Below are 27,734 nucleotides of genomic sequence, written 5' to 3' on the forward strand. Positions count from 1 at the left end.
TTTAAACTGTAAAATGTACATGAACTTTTGTGAACAAGTCTTTATATTCTGCACTTTTATATAAATATTATGACTGTTAAATTTCTGATCAATTTAGATCTAAAAATTTCAAGCTCAACCAAAAACTATACTTGAGTGTTTTATTTTTCAAAATTTTACAGTTTGTGTTGTACTTAATATTGTATGTTTATAAAATGTTAACTAAAATTTATTACTTCTTGCTGTTAACAGTTTGGTTATCTTTCGCTTTTTTTTTTCTGTGTATTTTTTGTTGTACTGGTTAGCTATTTTTTGTATAGATATGTTAAGTAGATTATTTTAATTTTTAATTAATCAAAAAAAGACAAATAAATAATCTCGCGAAATATATGTAAGTAGCATCTTTAAGTTTTACAAAAAGTTTTAGTAGCTTCAAACTAGCATTTTAGAGTTTTAAAGTTTTATTTAAAATAGAGTTTAGGTTTTTCTAGTTTATAAACATCAAAATTATTTTAAGTAACAAAGGGTCTTAAAATATGTATTATTAGCCTCTTTGTGAAACTTAAACATGTTGCTTAGATATGTTTTGCGAGATCAGTTTATTTATTTTTTATAAAATGAATAGTTGCCCTACTACATTTTAGAAGTATGGTATTTTAATTATAAATTAAAACATACTCTACTAAGTGACTATGAAGTACCTTCTTAAATATCATAAGTTCTTGAAGTTTCCTAATGTTTGAAATAATGTGGTTTGATTATAATTATTTTAGCTTTACAAAATTATTTAGATAAATTGGCAACGATGAATTGTATTTACATTTCAAAAACAGAAATCAAGTTTTGAATAGATTTATGTCTTAAAACTAATTTCTTAATTTTACAGCAAGCCTTATAAAAATTCCTTAGAAGTTTTTTATTGAGCAATGCAGTTTCAACTGTTTATAAAAGTTTTTATTTTAATCAATTTTAGATTGTTTTGATTTCGTCTTTTGAGGCTTTGCAAAACTGATGTTAAAATGATAGTTGCGCTCAAAAACTTGGTTGTGTAGTATAAACTCCACTTAAAAACATTATATTAATGGTTTTAGTTTTCAAACGGACTTTTTGTCACTAGATTTTTTAGATTGATGTAGATTAGGGGTGGGCTTCGTACGGTCCGGATTGAGTCTGCAATGTAATTTAGTTCGCGAAATCTTGTGGAGATAAAATTCTCAACATAACATAGTTCTCTAATTGACAGTACACAACAACTTTACAGTTTTTTTTTTTTTGAAAATTCCACCAGAAAAAGTTATTAGAAATTACACGGCCTGCATAAAGATTTAATGATAAAAATATGCCTTACAATTAAAAAGTTACTTGTGTTGATTTAGATAAGTAAATTTCATAAAAAACCTTTAAAAAAATTATCTACCATTTTAGACGTTGCTCCTTTAGTATTTTTACGCCCCTCTGATGACAAAAGTCGCACCTGAAGAGTCAATACTGTTAAGTTGGGGAAACATTGATGTAGATCTTCCCAAATTGTGAAAAAATTAAAGACTTACTTAATTGAGCGTTCATTCTAGCAGCTAAACTTCTGTGAGAAAGTATTCAAAATACGATATGACAAATAAAAACAATAAAATGTTTTTAGCACAGCTCCGAAACTAAATTTCTAAAACAAAATCTTGATATTTCAACGTATTGTAAACATTCTTAGCAAATAAACGGTATTATATATTAGAAATGGTACTTGTAGAAAGTTTTGAAGGTATTATTTACAACCGAAAGAAACCACTATGAATTATATAATAGCTAAAAATTATGCTGAACAAAATTAACTGAAGAAGAAATTTTGTGATGAATTTGTTTTAAACAAAGGAAACTTAAAAAACTAAACTGTTTTTATTTGGACCACTGTAGTAGTTTTTTTTTGAGATTTTCAAAAGACTTAATAAACTATTGAGAAAAAAGGTGAGTGTTTTAGTTTACACAAAGGTTTCCCAAAGTGTGCGGGGGCGTTTTTATTAGGTCAGGGGTAATAGCTGGGAAAGGGGGTTTTTGAAACTTACACTAGATATTCTTGAGTTTCAGATGAAGAGCAAAAGACAGATCTTATATGTTTTTAAATGGTAGTATTGGATGGGCCATAGCCTTTTTAATTTCTTTGAGGGGCCACTTGTAAAAAAGTTTGGAAAACCTTGTTTTACCCTATGTACAAGTCTAAAACTTTTTTTTTACAATAGCCTTACGTGAGTTTAAATGTGTCTGGAGTTGCTAGTTTTTTTGTAAGGCAATCATGTACATTTTAGTGAACTTTTGATTATCCAAAACACTTAAGAAGAACATTGATAAGCAAACAATAATTGTAGTTGCTGCTCATAATCAACCTAACAAATCTTTCAAAATAAACAATAATAAAATTAAGTTGCACTGTAGTTTTTGTAAATTAAATATATGAAAACCTCGCACTATTAATAAATTAATTACAATTTCTGTGAGGATTTATAACATTTAATGTCTTAAGTTTAACTATATAGTTGTACAATGAGAATATTTAATTAAAAACAAGGAAAATGGAAGTTATCAACTGTCTGTATTACTTACCTAAATTATAATTGTTTTCAGAAGCATACATATTTTAAATAGCTTTTTTAAAGGGAAACGTCTTAAGTTTATCAATATAAGTTTGTTCTTCTAAGTAATAATATTATTATGTTATATAGAGCAGTATATTTTTTGTTTTAAAGAACAAACCTTTGTCTTTAACAAAATTATCAAATTTGAAACATTTTTGGGTTCATTATTGTGGCAGGGCCTCTTTGAAAAATCAGCTTTGTAAATGTATAAAGAAAATAATTCTAACAAACAATTTTCAGTTTAACTTGTTGCTCGAATACTTTTTTTGTATCGTTTGAGCGAAAAAAGCTATTGTATTAAATAAAAACATGTAGATAATAAATACAAAATAAAAATATGTAAATAATAAAGAGGTTTACCTGCTTTTAGTTTAAAACAAATAAATATTTGGAAGTTTAACTCACAAATAAGAAAACATGAACCGATGTAAAAGCTAGGATAGTAATATAGACTTTAATTATGTTTATAATGTTTTTTAAATTAATTAGTGTTTATTTATTTAGTTTATTTGTTAAACTTGTCACTAAAATAATCAATAATTTTTTCAAAAGAAAGCTAACTTTGATTTTAATTTTTTATTCTTAAACTATTTAAATATTTTTAGTTATTTATCACAGATAAGCTCCAGCAACTGAAGTATTTTTTTATTTGTAATATATGGAAGACATTAATTTTATATTGTTGCTATTTAAAACTATTTATATACAAGAAAGTTAAATTATTTGTATAAAAGAACTCAATTGGAAATATTTGTTACTTTCTGTGATTAAAAACTCTTTCAACGACAAATAAATAAAACTTAAATGCACAATATGGAAAAATCATAAATACTTACAACAATTTAAAATGGTTACAAATTTGAATAAATGAACATATACTGCAACATATTTTAGATGAAAATTGAAAAATATTTAATTGAAAAACAAAGCAGCTAAAAATTTATGCTTACAATTTTTTTTAAACTTATTTTTTATATATTTTGTATACAATAATAAACCAATTACTTTATAAAGACAGCGATAAGTAAATATCAAGTTGTTATACTCTCTTAGTAAAATTTTAAATGAGCAAATAAATAGAAAATTTTCTCAAAGTATATTTTATAACCTTAGAACTGTAACATTGCATGTTTGAATTAGGTAACTGTTATTTAAGATAGATAGTTTAACTCATTTAAAAAAAGTTAAATTCAAAGAACAATGTGCAAATATAAGCCATAAGTTTAAAACAATAAAAAAATTAATTGAAAAATAAATTTGTTTTTAAGTATTCAAAAAAGTAGTTTTTTATCTTTTTTGACTGCAAACATTATTTTTTATTTAGTTATTTAATATTTATTAAAAACTTAAATTGAAAAGTTTAAAAAAAAAATATGTTGTTAGCATACTATTTACTGCAAATAGTTTCTTACCGCATTTCATTTATATGGCTATATTTTCAAATGCTCCACGTTTTAAACAAAGTACACAGAAAAAAAGGCAGAAAATAAAAATCATGATAAATTATTTTAAAAGTTTTTTATTTCTCATCAAATTGTAACGTCGAAGCTTTGGACTTGCCGTCTGAATAAAAATAATATTATTAAAAATAAAAATAAGAAAAAAACTATTTAACTTTAATACTTAATGTTTAAAACTACGGTTTATCAATAATATTTATTCTTAGTTCAAAGTATCCGCAAAAAAATATTCAGTTTAAATGTTTTAAACGAATAATAACTTATTTGTAAAGCTTTTAAAATTAATTTTATAATACTTTAAAAACGAGAAAACATTATAAAAATTAATTTTATGTTCTGAACTGCGTTCTACTTTTTATAGCCTAATAAAATATGAAAAACTAAATTGCAAAATGTTTTAATCTAAAGAATAAGGAGGTAGTTAAAGTTAATAATATTTTCAAAGTTTTTTAAACACCATATAAGTAAAATGAAAGAAGTTTTATAAGATAGTTCAGCATTAACATTTTGTGTTTTTTTTAACTCTAGAGGATTTAATAATTAAGCCATTAACTTACAATATAACATCAAGTCTTTAAACTTTTAAAAAACCACAAGTATTTTAAAATTTACTAACGAAAAACCAATTAAAAAATTGTCTATTTTGGTTAAAAACAATTCAAATTTATAGTAAAATGTATTAGTAAAAAAGCGTTTTTGTGAAAATTTCCAAACTTAAAAAAAAAAAAAGCTATACATTTGTTTGTTTAAAAAAAAACAAAACATGTGAACTTTTATTCAAATAGTCCAATTAACTTTTTAATAATTTAATTTTACTAAGAAACAATAAACATAGTAAAACTAACTTATCTTAAATAATAATTTACTTGATAAACCAAATTAAAAATATTTAGCATAAAACAAACAGTATTTGTTTTTTTTTTAATGATATAGAATTTTAATTTAAAAATATTCAAACAATTAACTTACTAGAATTAGATGAACGCATAGAATTACCATTTCTGCAAATAAATAATTTTAAAATTAAATCAATAAATATCAATTGAAATTAATACTTTTATTATTGCTTCTCTTAAAAATTAATTTGCAACTAACAATTTACTGTTCAAATTTATACCGCCGCCATTAAAATTGTTATAATATATTATGATGTAAACTTGCTTATTATTCTCGAAAAAAAAATTAATTATATCAAAATATAAGAACTTATATTTTCATTTTTAAGAATTATAACTAGGATAGTTCTGCCTCAAAATTTTAATACTTAATATTTGCGGTTTAATTTAATTGCAAACTTAAAGTACTTGTGTAAAAAGCTAAATTACTTTTATTTAAAATATTTTAATTTGAATATTTCTTTTAATGAAGTAACCAAAGCATTAAATACCAACATTTGTTAATAAAAATTTTAATCAAAAAGCGTTTATATATTTTTTTACGTTTACAAGGATTTTTATAAATAGTCAAATAATTAAAATATTATCATTAGTCAGTAAGCACTTTTTTAATAGTTTTCAAGTACACAAGTAAAAGGTAATAACTAGCAAATTAAAAAAAAATTGTAAAAACTAATCTATTTTTTGCTTAATACAATTTTGAACTTAAGAGCTTTAAAACATTTGCAAATTTTTCTATTGATTGTGGTTTGAATTAACAATGCCGTGAATTTTAAAATATTTCTTTTTAATTACCACTGTCTGTTAATTCCACAAAACTTTTACAAAAATTCTCTTAACATAATATTTAAAATTGATTAAACATATTTTTAGATTTTGTGTAAGTTTATCAATAAAAAGTAAATTTGGATCGAATAAATATGTTTAGTTTAGTACTAAAAACTATCAATGCAACTTACCTTGTACAGTTTCTTATTTGATTATTATGAAAGTAAACTATAGTTTCAGTTATGTCATTAAAAAAAAAATTGTTTATAAGAATTTCAAACTAAGAAAAAGTTAAAATATTGTAATTAAACTTTCAACTTATAACTAAATCAAAAAATTAATACTATTGTGCTTTATTTATAATAAAACTTTGTTTTTTTTAGTTAAGAATTTGTGATGTACATAAGTTATCAACTTTAAAAGAAATCAAATTAAAACTTTATTAAACTATTTCAACTTGATCTATTTTAACACTTATCAAAATTATTCAAACTATAGTAACATGCAAGTTTTAATAAACACAGATATAATTAAAATTATATTTATAATTTGATTTACTGAAATCACTTATCTTGTCATTTTACATAAAAAACATTTTAATATATAACTTTAAACAGAAGAAATTTTAAGAATTTTGTAACTGAAACTAGGGAAATAAACAGTTTTTTTTTGAAATCTTAATCAATTTTCAGAACTAATTTTTTTGTAATATTTGACTGTAATAAATTTTCAAAATGTTTTTTTTAAATTGATTAGAACTTGGGAATTACATGAAAAGTAAGTGTAAATTTATATAACATTTGTGTTAAACTATGTACTTTACTAACGTTAGTTGTAAAAACTTTCAAAAAGAAAATTTCTAAAAAATAGACTTTTAAAATTAAACGAAAATACAAATAAAAGGTTTATTTACTTTTGGGACTTGTTTACAATTAAAAATAATTTATGGCTAAATCTGTTATTTATTAAAAATTTATCATCTTGTGTTAAACAAGAAGTTTAAAGTGTTTACAGGGAATTTGAAATAATTTCAACAGAAATGCCAACGTATTGTGGGATGCTGTTGAAACAATAAATAATTTAATGCAAATCACTTTGCTGAAAAATTCACATAAAAAATTTAAATTTGTCATCATTTATGTCAAAAAGTTTTTTACTTTACCCTAAACTCATTAAAAACATAATGAATTTAAAAAAATTGCATTGAATAAATAATACTGAAATATTAACAGTATTTCAAGTTGGAATGTTTCATTTTTATTTGTTTGCAAAAACAGTTAATTATTAAGTGTATTCAAAGAACAAAACTTATACAATTAAATAAATAATATGTTTAAAATTTTTCTTTTGTAAGTTATTTCTTCAACACTTCTAATTCTACAATTTTAAACAAATTAAGGCAGTTTTTAAAGTAGTTTATTGATTATGCCGTTCAGCTTAAATTTTTAAACAAACGTATTTAGAACAATATTTAGACAATTACGCATTTAAATCGTGTTTAGCTTTCGTTTTTCAGTTTAAGCTTAAAAAACATACCATCATATTTATTTTAATATGTCTACTAAAACTAAATTATATAAAAAAATTTGTGTTTTGGTATTGAAAAACTAAATTATTTATTTTCAACATTAATTTCATTGTGTAGGTGTGAACACAGGTTTATTTTTTAGAACAATATTTCAGTTAAACAAACATTTATTTGCTACTTTTGTTTGTTTACTATTGTAACAAAAAAATTTATCTTATAAAAAAATACACTGATTACAACTGATTATTAAAGTAGTCTAGCTATAAAAAGTTTGTTTTATATAAAGTTTGTAAAAACTTTTACAAATTGTTTATTGAATTGTGTTCGTTTGTATTACTTTCGGTTTATTTCCTTCTTTTTATCAATTATACTGGTTCTATTTTTCTTTTAAGGCCGTATGGGGGGAGGTAAAACATTTTTTTTACAAAAAATTACATATGATCTTATTTGAAAGTTTATAGCAGGGTTTTTTAAAGTGGATCACTTGGAACTTCATTTGAAACTTACACTAAATATTCTGGAGTTGAAGATGAAGAACAAAAATATAAGGTTTTTGATGTTTTAATGATAGTTTGGGAAACCCTGGTTTAGAGTATATACTACAAGATACTTTTTATAGAATAAATAAATTTAAACTAACTTTTGAGATATAACCAGTTTTGTAGAAAAAATCCGATTCAAGTTATTGTACAAAAATCTACAAGAATTGTGCAAAGGCCCAATTTCTAAGAGTTTTTTAAAATTAATTAAAATTATATCTCCTCATTCAATTTGAAAGCAATTTACATCAAATTTTCAGAAAATGTACTTTTCAATTTTACTAAGAACTTGTAAGATACAAATTTGTGTGAAAAGTATTAATAAAATTGTTTCTTACAATTACTTCAAAATTTATAAAATATTTTACTGATAAAGTTTTTAAACAATCGCTCAAAAACATAAGGAGGAGATATTTTTTTTTGTAAAATATTCTGTTTTCGCCTTTTTAGTTTGCGCCCCCTACAATAAACCTCTAACTTTGATCGCTTATATCTCTAAAATTACTTTGAATTTTCAAAAACGGTAAAAATATAGTGGTAGCTTAGCTTTAAGAATAAATTTTCAAAATGTGATTAACCCCCATATAGCTATAATCATTTATACCTTGTATTAGTCATAATACTTTTACAACAAGTATTATGATTATTTATTTTTACATATTTATAACTTATATTAGTTCCAAATCCATTTTCAACATATCTATAGCTAGTATAATTATTTATTTATATAATTATGTATTTATAGTTCGTATAACTATTTATTAATATTATTATACATTTAAACTGGTATTAGATCCAAATTCACTTCCAGCTTATTCATAGCTAGTACAATTATTTGTTTATGCTATTATATATATATATATATATATATAAGATGTAACGTTATAAGGCGTTAAATCCTGGAGATCCTGATAAGCTAAGCTTATCGGAATGTATATCACAGATGTTCTTGTGCTAAAACTTTATTTCAACTAACGGCGTTTCACTGCTCTCAAATAAATTTAAGAACAGATCTACGGAGTCTATAAAATTTTAACACACATTAGAAAAAAAGCATGTATAATTATGTATAGTATTTATCTAGGTAGTAACTATAAATGGACTTTATGGTTTAAAAACAAAGTTTGGGATAAAAGCATAAAATTATAAAATTGTCTACAAAAAAAAACAAATTTAATAAAAGTAGGCGCCTACTTTTAATAAATTTGTTTTTTTTGTAGATAATTTTATAATTTTATGCTTTTATCCCAAACTTTGTTTTTAAACCATAAAGTCCATTTATAGTTACTACATAGATAAACACTATACATAATTATACATGCTTTTTTCTGCTTTTTTTCTAATGTGTGTTAACATTTTATAGACTCCGTAGATCTGTTCTTAAATTTATTTGAGAGCAGTGAAACGCCGTTAGTTGAAATAAAGTTTTAGCACAAGAACATCTGTGATATATATATATATATAGTTATTATAATTATTTTTATGATTATTTTTCAACCTTGTAGTCCCAAATCCACTTTCCACGTCTCCATTTTGAACGAGTCTCGTCGGAAAACTTTGTCCGTCCCCTAAACTGAAAATAATAATAATATATTTATTAAATTTAATTTAAAACTTCAGTTTTTAAAATGCAAATTCTTTGCTATAATGATTAATTTTCATTGGTTGTTTCTGAACTGAAAAAAATACTTGGAATTTAACAAAGTGGTATAAATCAGATAAACCATCTCAAGAAGAGTATACTTGTTTGACTGATTTAAAATAAAAATAAAAAAATACCATTTTGGTATTTAGAATGGTTGGAAATTTTATTGATTAAAAAATATAAGAGTCAAATTTCTTATTATAAAGAAAAAATATAAACCAGGTCGGGAATGGACAACTCCAAAGGAGAATTTTAAAAGAAATAAAACTACAACTTTTAGTAAATGCATAAACAAACAAGAAAATTAATTTAAATAATTTATTAACAACCTGGTGAAGACCGGCATGAACCACTTCAGGGGGGATTCCCCGAAAACCTGCTCGAAATTCCTCCTCGAACCCAAGTTGAAGCCGGAGGAGTCGGGACCGTGGCGAAAGTGGGCCGGACGCCACGATTCTGAAAAATAAAACTTTTTCATACTTGTCCTAATTTCAACTAAGTTTAACAAAAGTAGTGATTTATTTTCCAGTTTTTTTTTTTGAATAAATAAAAACATAACGCAACGTTTAAGTAATTTAAGGTTTTTGAAGAATCCCGTGTTCAAATAAATTTAAATCAAATTGAAGCATTATTCTGGGTGAGTTATTTGTCAAATGAGACCACTGAACCTTTTTTTTACAAAAACTAACATTGGCTCTTTTTTTAAGCTTATGTTATATACTACAATGCAAGGAATTTAAAAAATTCACTTTTGAGATATAACCAGTTTTGTAAAAAAAATCTGATACACCTGTATGGAACCAAAAAAAATCAAGGCAAATTTTCTCAGAATTTTGATAAATTATCCAAAAATCTATCTCCTCCTTCATTGTTAAAGCAACTTGCTTCAAATTTTTTTAGAAATTTGATATTAAAAACACTTTGTATGAAGCAGACTTAAAATAAATTAAAAAATTAAGACCTTTTTTTTTGTTTATAATTTGTAAATTTTTTTTTTATAAAAATTAAAAAATCTGTTTCCTACAAGTTGTTTAAAACTTTTTAAAGATAACTCTGAGATTTTTTTTTTTAATTGCTTAAAAACTGAAGGAGAAAGATTTTTAGTGAAATTGTCTAATTTCGCACTCTAAGTTTGCGCCTCCCATAAAGAACCTATTAAACCCTCTAACTTTGATCACTTATATCTCAAAAGTTACTTCAAAATTTAACAAGCGGTAAAAAGTAAATGTTAGCTTAATTAGTTTTGTAAAAAACAAGACTTAATTTTAAAAAAACTTTACCCCCTCATGCACAAAATGGTAAACTTTATGTAGTAAATATGGCAGTTATATTATTTAAATCTATAATACAGTTTAATCTTGTCTTTAAATATCAAAACTTTACTTAAATTAAGTGCAATTTTTCTCAGCAAAAGTCGTTTTATAATTCACCTATAAACTAAGTGATATCTTCATAAACTTTATAACTTGTTGCTAATTTATCAATCTAACTTTACTAACTACTATTTATTTGCAAACTTACCAAATACGGTTTTATTCTTCAGAACCGGCCAGAGATTATAAAAGAAAGTATATATTTTTTCTTATATGTACAACATATGTTAACAAACTCACCAATTGTAGTTTTATTCTTTAATACGAGCCACAAATGGTAGAAGAACAGAGTCGTCAGGCTGAGAGCGAACATTGCGGCAGCGAAGAATAAAAACAAGATCATCAGCTTCGCTGTGGATGATGTTGAAGGGAAATTGTCCTGAAATAATTAATAAAATTAATTAATTAAACAAAATTATCAGTTTTCATATAGAATGTATAAATAAGTATAGAAACAACGAATAGAAGTGATATCAGTAAAATTGCAGTAAATAAAGAACTTAAACTATTCTTGTGAAAATGATAAAGTGATCAACCAAAAAACTTGCTTGCAAAAATCTCTGTAAAGTTGTAAAAAAAACCAAAAGAATAAAAAAACTTTGCTGAGGATAAGGATTGGCAAACTGCTGCCCTCATACCAAAAAATAAATGCATTTTTCAGCTGAAAACATAATTTTTCTAAAGAAGATAAAAAGATTTTGAGGTAAAAACTTCCTTTCAGGATCTCAAAGTAGTAATTAGCAATTGCTAGTGCTTTATAACTGCTTGTTACACCATATTTTTGGTTTAAAAAAGTATTTTTATTGATTACTACAACTAGTTTTAGTAACTGCGGCCCCTGCTGCAAACAAAGAAGTGAGAAAACTTTCCTGATAACAATTACAAAAGAAAAATTACAAACTAAATTGAAAACTAAAACAAAACTCTTGTTGTGGTTTGTAGACTTTTTGTAAGAGATTTAAAAAAATAAGGTTTGTTTAAAATAAAACAATGTTAAAAAACCTGAATAAAAGTTATAAAAGTTAAATCGAAACCATGAACAAACAAAATCCCAAAAGTTCAAGAATTGAAAACATTTAAGAGAAAAACTTTTAGATTATGATATTTAGATTTTACAAAAAGTTAGTAAAAATGTTTAGAAGGACTCTATTACTGTAAAAAATTGAAAAATTAATTATTTCATTTTTAGTTTTTTTCTAATTGAGCAGAAGTGGTGTATATTTTTGTAAAAAATAATCAATATTTTATAGAGAGAACAACAACTAGTTTTCTTATTGGCCAGTTGATAAAATAAAGCGTTAAGACAACTTTTTATAAAAAGTTACTATTGTCGTAAAACAGAAAGTCAAAACTTTCCTACTTAATTCAATATTCAGGTATACAATTATACCTAGGAAAATGTTAGTAAGACAATTTTAATTTTTATTTGATTAAAAAATTTTAAAACAGATTTAATTGTTACAAAAACAAAAAACAATTTAAAACGTTAATGCTGTCGCATTAAAACTATTTTGATAGGTTAGAGAAGAAAATTAAACTTTATAAATTTATCAAAAAAAACATTCATTTTAAATTTTTTGTCTGAAATCTTAATACAAGCTAAAAGACTTTTACAGAGAAAAAAGTAAGACAAAACAAGTTTTGAAAGTTGTAATTTTTGTGGGTAATTAGATGAAATACATGTTTTTATAATAATGTTCTTGTTTGAATATTACGCTCAAGTAAATGCGCACTGCTGTATTAGCATTTATTGATTAGTATTTTTTTTTTATGTTTTGTAAAACACAACAAAAATCACGAGTACAACACTTTTTTGTAAATTAATACACTGGCGCTTAAACATTTATTGATTGAAAAAAAAAAAAACACTTTTTAGTTTTGTAAAATATATATAAAAATTTTTTTGTATCTAATACAGCGGCGTTTAGTATGCTTTAAAAAAATAAAGTTTTAATTGAAAGATTCAAAAACTATAAGTTGTTATTTATAAAATATTTTTAAAATGTGCATACTATTGAAAAAATTAAAATAAACTTTTCTTACTTAATAAAACTTATGGCTTCAAAACAGTACTCTTTTTTCATATCTTTGTTGATACAAAAATTGATACACATTTTTTTTTTATAAAAAACTTAAAACCACGATAAGTAATAACTAAACTTAATGGTTTTTTTTTGACAAACATTGTAACTTAACTAAAAATTAAAGTTATTCATGTTAAAATTAAAATAATTAAACTTTAAACTATGATTGTAAAGATTTAAAAAACAAATTTAAAGTAAAGTGAACCATCAACAGAAAAAAAAGTTGTAAATAAATTAACTAATAGTTATATTAAATTAACAAATGAATTCTAATAAGTTGATACTTCTAGCTTTGTTTTTACGTGTTTTTGTATCAAATTAACTGGAAACAGATTAACCTAGTTAAATGCAATTGACGTATGAAAAAGCATAGGAAAACACAATTAATTATAAACAAAAATTACAAAAATATTTTAAAATTTGAAAATGTTTGTTTTACTTAGTTGAACTTATATACTAAATACCATAAAAAACTAACAGTTTTGTAAAAGAAAAAAAAGTTTGGTTATCACATAAATTTGTTTAATTAAGTTTGGTCTTTAAAAACTTTATAATGTTTTATTTTTATATACGTAAAAGTTAAAAAAAAAAGAAAACTGTTGCTTAAGATTAAATTATTCAAATTTAAAAGAACTACTATCAAGCAATAAACATTATTGTTAAATTGATCATTTAGTTGTATTTTTATTTGTATAGTATCAAAATAACGTTTTAAAATATCTTTTCAGCCTTTACAATTAATAGTAGAATGTTAGAAAAATAATAAACACAACATTTACGTCTAAAAATTTTTAAATTAAAGTAGTAATCAGCAGAAGATGATAATTTAAACATTTTCTTGATTTCAAATTTATTTAATTGTGCGGCCATATTAATTACCTCAAAATAAGTATTAAAGAACATAACTTTATTTTAAAACTGTTTTATAAGTTTATATAAATTTAAGTGACTGAAAAAACTTTAGTTGTTAACTAAAATCAACTAAAACGTATAATTTTATTTCGAATCCCAAACATTATTTTATTTAGATAATATTTTTATACTTACAAGCCTGATAAACTATCAGTCCTAATTTACTTTAAACTTTTGACTAAGGAAGAGTACACTTGTTTAACTATATTTTATTATGAACTTTATTACTAAAATTATGTTTACCAACTTTTTATTGATATATCATGTGTATACTTTTTTCTCCTAAGAACAAGTTTCAAAAGCCATTACCTAGACTCTTAAAACTCTATTTTGAAAAAAAACATTTATTTGAAACCAGACACCTTAAAAGCAGATATGTCACTCAAACAACTCTTGTTCAAATCGATTTCAAAAGTTTTATTACGTCACAATCCGATATTGTGACTAATACTTTTGCAATGCACAAATGTAAAACAATGTTCGAAAAACTAATCGCTTTGTTGGTTAAGTTGAGTCAAGTGCCTAGTTGTTAAAGTTGTAAAGTTAAATGTTTATCATCATTTTAAGGCAAATAAAAATAATTTGTAATTTTGTATACTTATTAAAGCTTAATAAATTTAAGCTGTAACTAAATATAAATTTTAATTTCTTTTATAATTTTAGTTCAATGATGTTATGTGAGGTTTTTTTTATTCTGAATTGTTTTTTTAGAAAGTTACAGTTACTGATTTCTTGATAATAAAGTAACTAAGTGAGATTGAAACACTCATTTAAAGCAATTACATAATATTGTTTTTTTTTACAACTATTCAAATATCAAACCTGCCAGAATAGAAGAAAATATTCCAGTGAAGTTGCTGCCACGTACAAGCAATACAAAAGTCCGTAAAACAGGAACAGACAGAAGAACTTGTAGTTTGAGTAACCTACGCAGTTGTTCACCCTGGAAATTTGTTTTAATTCAAATTTTGAGTTATCAAAAATATTCTAGTTTACTACACCTGTAAATAATAATAATAGCAATTACAAAAAATTTTGCAAGACAATACATTAGCATAGTTGACTTAATGGTTACAAGCGTGGGGCTAAGTAGTACTTATTAATTAATTTTCATACATGTTTGAATTCTTAAAACATGGTAATTTTGCTGAATAATGAATAATAAAAAAAGCTTTACTAAAATTGTTATTTTTGATCTGAGAACTATATCATTACTTTAATATCTTTAGAAGTAATGAAAGTAAAGCATTAAAAATAAGAGCTAATTTTGAACTAAATATTTTGTTTCATAAAGGAAAACTTATTTAATTTTAATTAAAACTATCAAAAATAAGTTCAGTTTAAAAGACTGAATGACAAACTTTTTTTCTAAAATAAAAAGTTAATGACAGTGATTACTAAAACTGATTTTACACTTACAAAAAACAGCTTTGAGTTTAGAAATACTTGTATTTTTATTTATGGATTAAAGATCTATATTAAAGCTTTAATAAAAGGAAACTATAATATTTAAATCATCTTGTCTTAGTTTTTACATTAAGATAACAAACAATTTTCTCTGTACATTCAAATTAATATTTTTCTATTGCCATTTTTAAAATCAAAACAAACCACAAAAAGCTATTAAAATACTTAATAACCTAAATTCATCAACCACCAATAAAAGACGTGCATTTTAAATTAGAGTTAAAAGGTCGATTGGTTTTGCCAATTTAAAGTATCAATCAAAACAATTTATACAAAATTAAAACACTTTTAGTTGTACTTTTATCCATTTATAAACTTTTTTCTGTATATAAGGTAAAAAACTATACTAAAAACACGATTCTTAATATTTACTCATACATAAACTCCTGATATTTATTCAAATTAATCAATTTAGAAAAAAAGAAAAGAAGTATACAAAATAATAATCCATTTTTAATACATTTTATTTAATATAAGGAAATAAAATAAAAACATAGCAATATAATAATAACAACAAAATTAAACAAACCAAGGAAAACTATGAATTATTTTTAGAACCAACTTTTTAACAACGGAACAATAAGATAAAAATAATACTAAATCAATTAAACAAAAATAACTAGGATTATTTTTAAGTACCTACTGTTTAAAACAAAATAGTTATTGAAAAAAATATATATACAGTAATACAACAATAGTGTTAACGTTGAAAACAAATTAAAACAAACCAGGGACAGTAATGGTCCATCTTCAGGACACACTGCTTGACAACGGACAAAAAAATAAAAATGTTGAAAATAAATTAAAACGAACCAGGGACAATAATGGTCCATCTTCAGGACACACTGTTTGACAACGGAGCAGTAATGACATCTATCTGGTTTTAATCTTCCCGTTACCATGCAGTATCTGTATCCTGAAAATTGAAAATTTGTTTCGGTAATATATCATGTACTTTGTTTGCTAAAAGAAAGATAAGCATAAAGCAGTAATAAATTAAAGTTTGAAAGCTGATTACTTATTATTTATGCGGTTTTGTATATGAGTTTTTTTTTATAATTCTTTAAACTAAATCAACTATTGTCTATTACTTAGCACATATGTAAAAGAGTAAATTTGTAGAAAAAAAAAATGTAATAACAAATAACATAATAACTTATTTGTTTTTTCAATTTTTTAGATAACTTTTTGTTATCACTTTTTAATCAAGTGTTATAAGAGGTAATCGTGCTTAAAAATACTAAACAATAAAAACAATTATTACCTCGTGAAAGGTCAAAATTATATATTTTATTGTTACACCACATGATATTTTGTCAAAAATCCAGATAATACAACACATAACTAGTTTAAAAAACTAAAATTGAGAAATATTTTTAAACATTTTCATAAAACTGATTCTATAGAAAATTACAGAATTTAAATAGAAAAATTAATACTTTTTATTGTAAACATATAATAAAATTTAAAATATTTATGATATAAAATATTTTTATACATTAACTGTTTTTCCATAAACAATAATCCTCTGAACAGTATGCAATAAACTGTGCAAAATGTTTATTATTACGTCTTCAGTTTTTATCAAAGGAAAGTTTAAACAAAAAAACTCAACGTTCAAACCACTAATATGATTTATTACTTCTATAACATTAAGTATTTTCCAACTTAAAACTATCAATTATAAATACATGACGACTACAGTTTCAACTGAATTTGTGTTTTTAAATCTTTATTTCACAAACCCTTTTTTATTTATATATTTGATTGCTAGTTTTCTTACAACATAAAACTTCCTTTTTTCTGATTCCAATACTTTTACTAGTTGCACATTATATAAGTAAAATAAAAAACTCTTAGACATTTATTTCTTTATATTTTAAAATCTGCCATTATGACTTCTAATTTCCGTATACACAGATATATATGAAGAATACTAGCAGCATAAGTTTTGAGTTAGCATACAAACCACCATAAAAAAGTAAAGTAAAATTAAAAATACATAATTTAATATGTAATTAAATTAGCTCTTTAAAACTATATTTTTAATATTTTATTTTGCTAATAAAATAAATAGAGAAATGCAAATAAAATATATTTTTACTACCGGGTTTTGTGACAAAAAATTGCGACCAAATAAAACAGTAAACTTGTATAATAAAGTCTGTACTAAACTTGTACTAATAACAAAAACATTAACCTCCCATAAGATTTTTAAACATCGTTATTAATATTATTTACCTGCATTGTGATTCCTTTTAAGTTATCATATGTTCATTTTAAATTAACTCTTCATAGCTATATTTTTATTATTTTTTTGTACCCCCATTGTGGTTTATTATAGGTAATAATATATATATATATGTTTATTTCAAACTTAAAACTAACATTTTTTCTTTAACATTTAACCACATTTAACAACAATACCCACCTCCATTGTGGTTTCTGACCTCCATTCCGTTGCAGTTCGCAGCGAAATCTTTGATGACTTCTTGCCTCTCACCTTCGCTCTTGGCTGCTATTATTCGCTCAAACATACCTTCCGGAAATGTGTACTGAAACAAAAATAATTATCTTCCACATATGGTTGTTTTTATTTATGATTACTACTAAAACTTTTTTAATTATTATCTGCTTGAACATACCTTTAGGCAATGTCTACTGGAAAAAAAAATTCTTCTACATATGATTATTATTGTTATCATTTTTATAATATATTATTAACAATCATATTATTATGTATCATTACTATTACTGTTATCATTTATTATTAATATCTGCTGAAACATGCCTTATGGAAATATGTACCGGAAAAGTATTAAAGTTTATCAAAAAAGTTAAAAAGAATGTTCAGTATTGACATATATAAATATTCAACATAGCAAACAATAACGTTCGAGTTTAAAAAATTTAAAAAACAACAACTAAATAAAAAAATTCTTCTTTGAAAGATATCTTAAACTTAAGTGTATTCAATAAGTGTGATCATTAAAAAAAGATATAAAAAAGGAAGAAAATACATAGTATTTAAAGTAACAGTATCTAATTTGTTGAATATAAAGATGTATTGTTGATAGGACAAGATCTTTAAAAGTAACATTTGAGCTTTTTATTAGTCGGTTCAATAGGCACTGGCCAACAACTTTACTTGATTTACACTTTAAAGTGTTTAGAAAAAAACAAAAAAAAAATCAAACTATGAGAATCAGAAATTCTCCATATGTTTACAAAAAAAGCATTTTATGATAATATCACCTAACTATTAAGGCCATAGACGAGAGTTTAAACCATTTTTTTCAACTTGATCTTGCTTTGTAGATTTTTAACTAGGCTACACTACTGTTTTTTATAAATGTTTATTATTCAAAATAATTTTTGAGATTTAGCTGGATGAAGCTGCATACTAAAATAGGTTCCTTATGGGAGGAGAAAACTAAAATGGTGAATAAATAAAAATTGCTAAAGGTTTATCTTCTCTTAACTTTTAACATAAACAGCTAACATTTTAGAAAGTGCCCTTAAAATATTAAAAAACTCTGTAGTAACCAACTTAAAATTTTTTTTTTTTTAATTTTACTGCCAAAAAACAAAACTTTTTTTGGTTGTCATTAAAAAAAAGTGTAAGTTAAATTTTTAAAATTCCTTACTGTAGACTTCCTTTATATTGCAAGGATCGTTTCCTGGAGGTTTGAGGTATTTATTTCAAAAAACATAGGAGGAGACAGACTATTACTTATTCTACATACTATATGGAACCTATCCTACTGTGACTTTAAGGGGGGTTATATCTTGCTTGAATATTAAAAAGCCATAAGAAGAAACTTGTAGCTTAGTTGAAACTCTACAAAACTAGGCAAATTTAAAAACATTTAGCCCTTTGCTTTGGCCTTAAATAACTAAAAAACAAACCGTCAAGCGTTAGAAAACTGCAATTACCTCGTGAGTGGGATTCATTGGATCAGTGAAAACAGTCTTTGAGAAACTCCATAGAAACATGATGAAGAAGCCTTGGTAGAAGATAATGTACAGTACTGTTGAAAATAACAATTACATATAAAAAACAGACAACAATAAAATAAATTACCACATTTAAAAACTTTGTAGAAAACTTCTACTTGGATATAAACATAGTAAAAAATAGGAATTTTTATGTTAACTTTATTTAAACATAAAGAAAAATTTTTACACTAACAAAATATATCTACATAAGATAAATTAGTTTTAAAAGTATTCTAATTTATCAAACAATATTTTAAATTGTTTTAGAACTTAAAAGAGTATTTTATTTTACAATTTCAAATAAAACAAAAACAATGACTTAGATATCAATTACAACATATAAAATAAAGATTTGGCAAAACTTCATAAAAAAAAATTTTCTAGTAAAATTAATTTTAAAAAAATTAAGTATAGCTTAAAAAGTATAAAACTTCTATTTAATTGAATTTTTTAATCTAAGAGTAGTTATGATTAGCAAAACTTTCAGTTTTTAGTTTAAACTTTCAAAAAATTATTCAAAGTCTTAGTTCACAGTCTTTAAAACTTATTTAAAATATTATAGATAAATAAGTTTCTTAAAAAAAAAATTAAAATTTTTCTATTATAAAATAACAACTTTTACTATAAAAACTCATAATGGAGAATTAAAACTTTGTAAGGTAAAAAAATATTAATATAACTCGAAATCAACCAACTATAAAGCTCAAATTAAGATAAAACTAGTTTTCAGTTTGAAATTAAGCTAAATCTTAAATGTACCAATAACTATTAGTCATGCAATAAAACAAACAGTATCTATACAAAAACGTATGTAAGTATTTAAAAATTATTAAAAGTAGGCAAGTATTTGTACAAATTTTGGTGCACTCCTACATAGTAATGTATTAAAAAATACTTATGTATATTAGAAAAGTATATCAAAATAATTACCTTTTTGTGGAACATTGTCAATTGTATCTGAAAAAAAACTCTACTGTAAAATTTTAAAGCTTAATAAAATTTACTAAACAAAAAATAAGTAGTTTGTTAAATATTTCTAGTTAGTTTACTATTAAAAAGTACTTAAAAGTGTGTTATTTATTGCTACTTTATATTAAGTGTCTTTAGAATTTTTTTTCTAAGTATCAAAAATATATGAAAAATGAGTGAAATATTCAAAAAGATATATATAAAGACTTTTTAATATCATAGTTTACTTTACTAATAACTTACTTTGTTAGTTACTTTGCTAAATCATAAAACTAATGAAAAAACTTTTTTCATAGAACTTTTAGTGTTTTTAAGTTTCACTTGCGTTTATTGTCAAAAAAAATTAAGTGATTTTGAAGTAGAATCAGACAGAAGTCTGAAAATTTTTTTTAAAGACACACTACATACTACAAAAACAACTTACTTGAGAAAAAAATAGTCTTAAAAATATACTAAATTGTTGTTTATAAGATGTTGCTCTTAAGACAAAACTTTCTTTAAAATATGATTCAAAACTCATAAACTGAAGTCTTTTTAAAAACAATTTACAAATCTTTTCAATATGTACTTTTAACAAAACTAACAAATGCACAGTTCAACAACATAGGCGTAGTAAGACCAAAGAACTACAAGAAGTATGAAAACGCATGGGAACCAGCGAAACCCTCTTTCACAGTAGTTTTGCTTTTGTTGTTCCATATTATGTTTTATAAATCATCTATTGACAAGTTCATACAGTTCTAATGTTTTTTTATTTATTTGTATCTATAAACATACTGTTTTTAACATCTAATTTAACACCTAGCCTTTCCACTGAGCTTGGTGAGATTTTTTATGCTTAAAATTATGCTCAAAATTTAACACTCAATTAACATAGAGGTGGCCACTAGTTAAAAATTTTCAGGCTTTGTTTTAGGTTTTCTGAATTCATTCCAGGTTCTTCAATTTCATTCCAGGTATTTTAAGTATAAGTTTTCTTGTTCTATTTTGGTCCAAAATTTAAATTATAAAACTGTTTAAAGTTATCAAAAATTACAAAAACATACTGTATCTTTTTATCTTAAATATGCCTTAATGCATTGCAACTTCAATTAGTATTTTAATCAAGTTCTTTGAAGTCCTTGTCATAAGATTATTTTAAAGCTGTAGAACTGATTTGTCATCAATTGTCTAAGTATGTAGTTGAAATTTTAAGTAAGTTTTTAAATTAATAATTGAATTTTATATATAAATATACTCACTAGATGCTTTTTCTAAAAACACTTTTGATGATATTTATACAAGTTATATAATTTAAATCCATCCTTTAATACCACCCATCAATTTACAAAAGATACTTTCAAGAAAAAAGTATTGATATTAAAGTATGGGTTAAAACACTTTTTTTTAATCAAATTTAGTCGTATTTTTTTACATAATTACCATACCTGTTACTTTTTTCCACTTTTTAAAATTCAAAATAACTTTTAATCAAAAATTAGTTTATTAGAGTTTAGTTAGTTTAATCGATCAAAATTAGAGCGTTCAATAGGTTCTTTATAGGAAGTGGAAACTAAAATGGCAAAGATAGACTATTTCATTAGATATTTATTGCTCCTTTAGTTTTTAAGAAATTGTTTTCAAACTTTTTCAGAGTATTCTCTGATAAATTTTAAAAAAGTTGTATGATACAGATTTTATATTATAAAAATTCTTATGAAAATATACAAATTTTTTTTTTATTTTAAATTTTAGTCATAACTTGTTTTTAATGCCTTTTTTTATAAATCCGCTTTTAACAAGTTGTGTTTAGTATTGAAAAGTACATATCCTAAGAATTTGAATTAATTTACTTTAAAAATGAAGGAGAAGACAGATATTTGAAATTCCAAAAAATGGCCTTGAAAATTTTTGCTTTTATATGATTGTATCAGACTTTCTTTACAAAACTTGTTATATCTCAATAATTTTTTTTTGTTTTATAAAAACTATCGTATAGTATACACTCTAAGCTTTAAATAAGAACCAATGCTAATTTAGGTAAAAAAAAAAACTTTGGATCCCCATATGCCCTTAAAAAAGAACCTTTTTTTCATTTTAATGTACTAAGATATTTTGTAAAAGTTGCTATTCTAGCATACTTAATCAGCAGTTTATAATTTAATAATGACTTCTGTTTGATAATAAATTAGAATATTAAGGATGTTTTTTAATTTTTTTATATGTACCATTTTCTTAATTTAACAAGATGTATTGGTTCATTAAAACATTTTGTACTTAGTTTTTAAGTTTCTATTGACTAATATTTTTTTGATAATAACAAGTTAATTCATAAAGCAACTAGCAAATTTAAACTTCAAAATATTTTTCTGTAATATTTTTTTTTCTTTTATTGCTAAACTTTTAGTCAATAAACTATTTAAGCCTTAACTTTATAGTTCAAATAAATGAATAACTATTTAATGTTAATCATATGCAAAAATGATATGAATTATTTCATAATTTTTAACAATTTATCAATAAAAGTGCTAAAAGGTTTAGATACTTACCAAAAAGTAAAAATTTCAGAATTTTTGTGTAATATTTTTTCTTCAGATTTTTCTGGTTTTCCAGAACAAATACCCACCCAGTTAACAGCAACACTGAACTATTAAACTACTAAATGTGCTAAGTTTTCAAAACAAATAACAAACTAAAATATCCCACGGCTATTTTTTGATTCAATTACATATAAAAGAATAGAAAACTATATTTGGTTTTGAGAATAATCATAAGACAAACCTAAAACTTTGAAGTAAAAACTAGCTTAAGCTGGTCTAAAAATTTCTTTATAATTTAGAGTTATCTGAAGTGATCTCAACCCATTAAATATAATCTATAAATTTTTTATTAACTTTGAGAACTTCATCTTTTAAATAAATAAAAATAATTTATTAAACACAGGTATTATTTTATCTAGCAACATTTAACTGATAATATTTTCAAAGCTGTTATTAGGACCCCTACACCATCAAGCCACACTTCATTTTTAATCTAAATCTCTTAATTTATTAACTTTATTTTTTATGGTAGAAAAATACTTATAGGATTAAAAGAGCGTGTTACACCATGTGTAACTGTTTACCTGCCCCTTTCAATTGACAATAAACAAAATAAAAAAAGTTTTTTTATGATAAAAACAAGAAAAGTTAGAAAATCATGAAGTCCACTCATAAAACATTTAGATTATTTTGTTAAATTTAGAAAAAAACACGGAAATAAATTCATAAAGAATTAAGCAATAAATTAAAATTTAGGGTTTGTTTTTTGAAAAGTTAATTGAAAATAAGTACAATTTGCATATTTTTAGTTTATTTCAAGAGTAACAATCAGAGTTCTTGACTTAAATCGAAGGAGAAAACTACAACACTACTAATTCACAAGTTTACTAATTAAACAATATTTCACTTTGTTAATCAAAACTATTCATGATATTATTATTTTGGACAAGAAATTTAACTGTATTTTTGGTGTATGACTCAATAACTGAAAGTTATTTTGTACACCAGGTCCTTGGACCAAGCTTTTAGAGCACTTTTTTTGTTAAATAATTCCTCTTTTCCAAAAAAAAATCTTATCTATATTTAAACATGTAACTGAGGATTTCATTTATTTATCCATTGACTGAGTGAAATATTGTTTTGTTAATAATTAGAGCCTTAAATCTAATTGCAAGTAATTGTTTCTTCAGTATGGTATAGTGAAATGTTATTGTTATTCTTTCAATAAAAAGCTATTTTGGTTTCAACTTTCATAACTGGTTATTTCCCTTTAGTTTTTATGGCATTCAAAAAGTATATTTTGAAGTATAAAACAAAAAAATATAGATCTATTTCATACAAAAAACAGAACACAAAAACTTCAGATAAAGAAATTTATTGTAAAAAATTATCATTATTTTTTCAATGAATTATAGTACAAATTACTATTTAAACATTAAAAACATAAGTTTACTATATTTTTTACCTATTTTAATAACAATTAAAGCTTTTTGAAAAAAGTTTTAACATACTTCTGCAACTCATCAGAAACTTACTGCAGGCATTTGAGTAGAACAATAGCTTTTTAAGTAAATTAATAAACTTAGGAAAACTTCTAAAGTAATTAGACTGCTGTAAAAAACCAATCAACAAAAATTAATAAATGTACAACAGTAATTAATGCAAAAAACAAACATTTTAAATTACAAAACGAAACAAAAAGTTTAACGCAAACAAAAACACTTTTAAGTAGTAAAATAACCAAGGAAACTTTTTAAAAAATTAACCAAATTCCTTTACAAATAAGGAAACCTTATAGTCAACTCTTTCTGCTTACACAGTTCTGATTTATTTTTAAATGTTGAGATTGCTTCTATTCTAACCAAATCCATGGAATTATTACAGTTGTAAATAACCTTAAATTTTGATAAATCATAGTTCTTTGCACAATTAACGTTGTTAATCAGGTGTTCTGCTATCGATGATATATTTCTCGCATTGATAACAGCTTTCGTCTTGTTATTAGTCTTTTCTTTCATAACGTCTAATACACATTTCGGTATATGTTCATTTACTCTCGTTTTTAGATGCCTCGTGTTTGTCCAATATAGCATTTTTCGCGAAAGCAATTAAATTTGTAAATACGTAATACAACTTTTATCAAGGTGAGATATTGGGTCTGTCAGTTCCAATCTAAGAACTGGTTTAGAAACAAATATTACTCTAGGTTCAACTTGGTTATAAGTCGACTGTGTTAGTTGTTGCACTTTCTACTCAAATAAACTTTACAAAAAAAAGACTAATAACAAGACGAAAATGCGACACAAAGTTCTTAGATAGCAGAAAACCTGATCAACAGCATTAAAAAAGCAAATTTTAAATGCAATTGCCATATATTAAACATACAACTTGCGTAAAAAAACATTTTCAATATGAAAAATACTCTTTATAAACAAGTTTTGCATTGACTTAGTATTATAGATTTTATGAAAAAAAATTAAGGCTAAAGTAATATCCACAATTTTTACTAATTAAGATGCTGTGGTGAAAGTTACTTTATATATTTTTAGTTAGCATACAAGTTCATTTTACTGAAATAAAAAGTTCTAGTCAAACTTAAGATAAAGCCAGTCAAAATAGGGCTTCTTATCTGAGCGGGAAACAAAAAAAAAAAAAGGAAAATTTTATAATCCATTTACACTCTTATTGTTAAAGCTAGTAACCTAAAACGTTCAGAAAGTTTTCCTAGCTTAATTTAAAACAAAAAATTTTGAAACAGTTTGCAAAAATTGAGAAAACCGATCATGGCAAATGTTATGAATAGACTTTTATAAACTAAGAAATACTCTATAACTTAAAATCGTATTCCAACAAAATTTAATAATCTTATAGATTTTACTGTAAAAGTTTGTAAACAATTGCTAAAAAAAACATAGAATTTTAGTAAAACAATCTTTTTTTTTGTATTAAACACCTTACATAAGGAAGCTGTTTTTACCTTAGTTTTGTTTCAAGTATTTTTTAAATTTTAATCAAAGTAAATAATTTTTTAGAACTTTGGTACTACTTTATGATTACGGTATGGTTTGACTTGAAGTTTAAATTGAAATTACAGTATAAATAAAATTCATTTTTTCAGCTTAGTCTTACTTTGTAGACTTTTAACTAAACTATAAGCTGTTTTAATTGCTTTTAAAAAAAAAGTTTTGACATATAGCTGGTTAAAGTTGGAGAGCACAAAATGACTATCGGAGGGAATCACAAAATGACTAACCGAAAAAAAAAACTTATTATTAAGCTCTAATTTAATTTTTAAGCAAGTATAATCAGGTTTTTGGTAAAAAATAACTTAAACTTTAAAATAAAAACACAAAAAAAAAAACGTTTGGAAAATAGATAAGATATTAGATATTTCTTATGCTTCAACTTATAACAATCTGTATTTCAAATTACAAGTTTCATGCTCTTATAATGATTGAAAGAGTTATTTAATATAAAGTATAAAGAAAGGTACTTAAACTTTTTTTGTTGTTGTTTTACAGTATTTTGCTTTATATGTCTTTAGAAATTAGCTACCATCTGCTTTTTACAGATTCATAACATTTAAGTTTCTCTCTTATGGCATCATAACTGTGGTTTGATTAAAGATATAGCAGACATGAAAAAAAACAACTTATTTTAGTCATTCACTGAAATCATAAAGGTTTTGAAAAATATTAACAACAACAGCAATGTGTTAAACAAAAATAACATTTTCACCTCTCAAAAGAACAAAAACTTGTCTGAGAAACACTATGGGCCAGTCAAGACTTAATTCTTTAAGTGTGTTATCAATTGGTCGAGATCTTATTAGCGGTTGTGATAGTTTTAGTTCGAAAGTATGGAAATGTTCATAAAAGAAAGAAAGAAGCATGCATTTTCTTTATAAAACTTAATATTTAGTTTACTTTTTTTTATGTTAAAAGAGAAAACATAAGTAAGTTTAATTTTGTTTAGGAATTTTAATTGATATTTATTGTTGTTAGGTTTTAATACTTTAAAACTTTTAGTTTTGTTAGTTGCAAATATTAAGTTTCCTGTATTGCCAATTCTGATTAAACTTTAACTTTTATTTGTTTTCTAAAACATGATATGGTTTTGATTAGTATATTAGTGATTAAAAATAACCGTAATAATAGTATTTATGACAGTTATAAATAACCGTAGTTTTATGGATATAAAGTTTATTTTTGTGGTTAAAGTCTTTATAAACTTTTGTTATGCTAAAAAAGTTCAAACTTAGACAAACGGAATTTACAAAAATAACAAGTAGGAGTTTTGTAATACTGAAGCATTTATATTACCCACTAATATTTGTTACCAGGTCGTCACGTGGGGTGGGACATTGGAGCTCCACCTCGTCAAAAAAATAAGAAAAAAGAAAATTTTCGAATAGTTTTAGTTTTCTTGCTTTTTTTTGATAAACTTGTTTATTTTTTAAGTATTACATTTGATCTTCAAATATTCGTTAATTTGGAGCTGCAACCTCAATCTGAGTCAGCTGCATTTTAAACATACTCATATTTCCAATACAAACATATCTTATTGAGGGGGAAACCAAAGCAAAAAATTTTAAAAAAATCACTAAAACTTATTAATTCTTTATTAGTTAAGCTAGTAACATAAAACTTTAGGAATCGTGTTTTGTATGATTTAGAACACATTTTTTGGAAAAATATGAAGATATTAAGAATAAAATTATGGAAAAAGTTATAAATAAAGTTTTTTTTACTGAAACTTAAATGTGAAAAATCTAAAAATATTTTTTTACAAAATTATATAAGTTTTATGTATTTTGCTAAAAAACTTTGTAAACATTTGCTCAAAAATAAAGGAAAACATAGGATTTTTGTGAAGTAAACTTTTTTTCTATTCAACACTATAAGGAACCTGTTACACTCAACAAATTGACCACTAACAGTTTAAAAATTTGTTTATTTTTTTAATTGTTGGA

General features: G+C 23.7%; 1 protein-coding gene across 1 annotated transcript; it reads right to left on the bottom strand.

The window, feature by feature from the left end:
* Positions 1 to 4,122: 4,122 nt before the first annotated feature.
* On the bottom strand, positions 4,123 to 20,988 carry LOC145847099 (palmitoyltransferase ZDHHC20-A-like). Its single transcript, XM_082953514.1, has 11 exons — positions 20,828 to 20,988; positions 20,205 to 20,231; positions 19,212 to 19,306; positions 17,707 to 17,830; positions 16,089 to 16,191; positions 14,631 to 14,751; positions 11,053 to 11,191; positions 9,769 to 9,895; positions 9,293 to 9,367; positions 5,033 to 5,064; positions 4,123 to 4,166 (listed from the first exon to the last, which is right to left on the bottom strand). Exons 1-11 carry the CDS (start codon positions 20,940 to 20,942, stop codon positions 4,123 to 4,125), a joined length of 1,002 nt encoding a protein of 333 aa, XP_082809640.1. The 5' UTR covers positions 20,943 to 20,988.
* Positions 20,989 to 27,734: the final 6,746 nt, after the last annotated feature.

Source organism: Thalia democratica, unplaced genomic scaffold, assembly GCF_965202585.1.
Source record: "Thalia democratica unplaced genomic scaffold, ktThaDemo2.hap1.1 HAP1_SCAFFOLD_812, whole genome shotgun sequence".
Taxonomy (NCBI): domain Eukaryota; kingdom Metazoa; phylum Chordata; class Thaliacea; order Salpida; family Salpidae; genus Thalia; species Thalia democratica.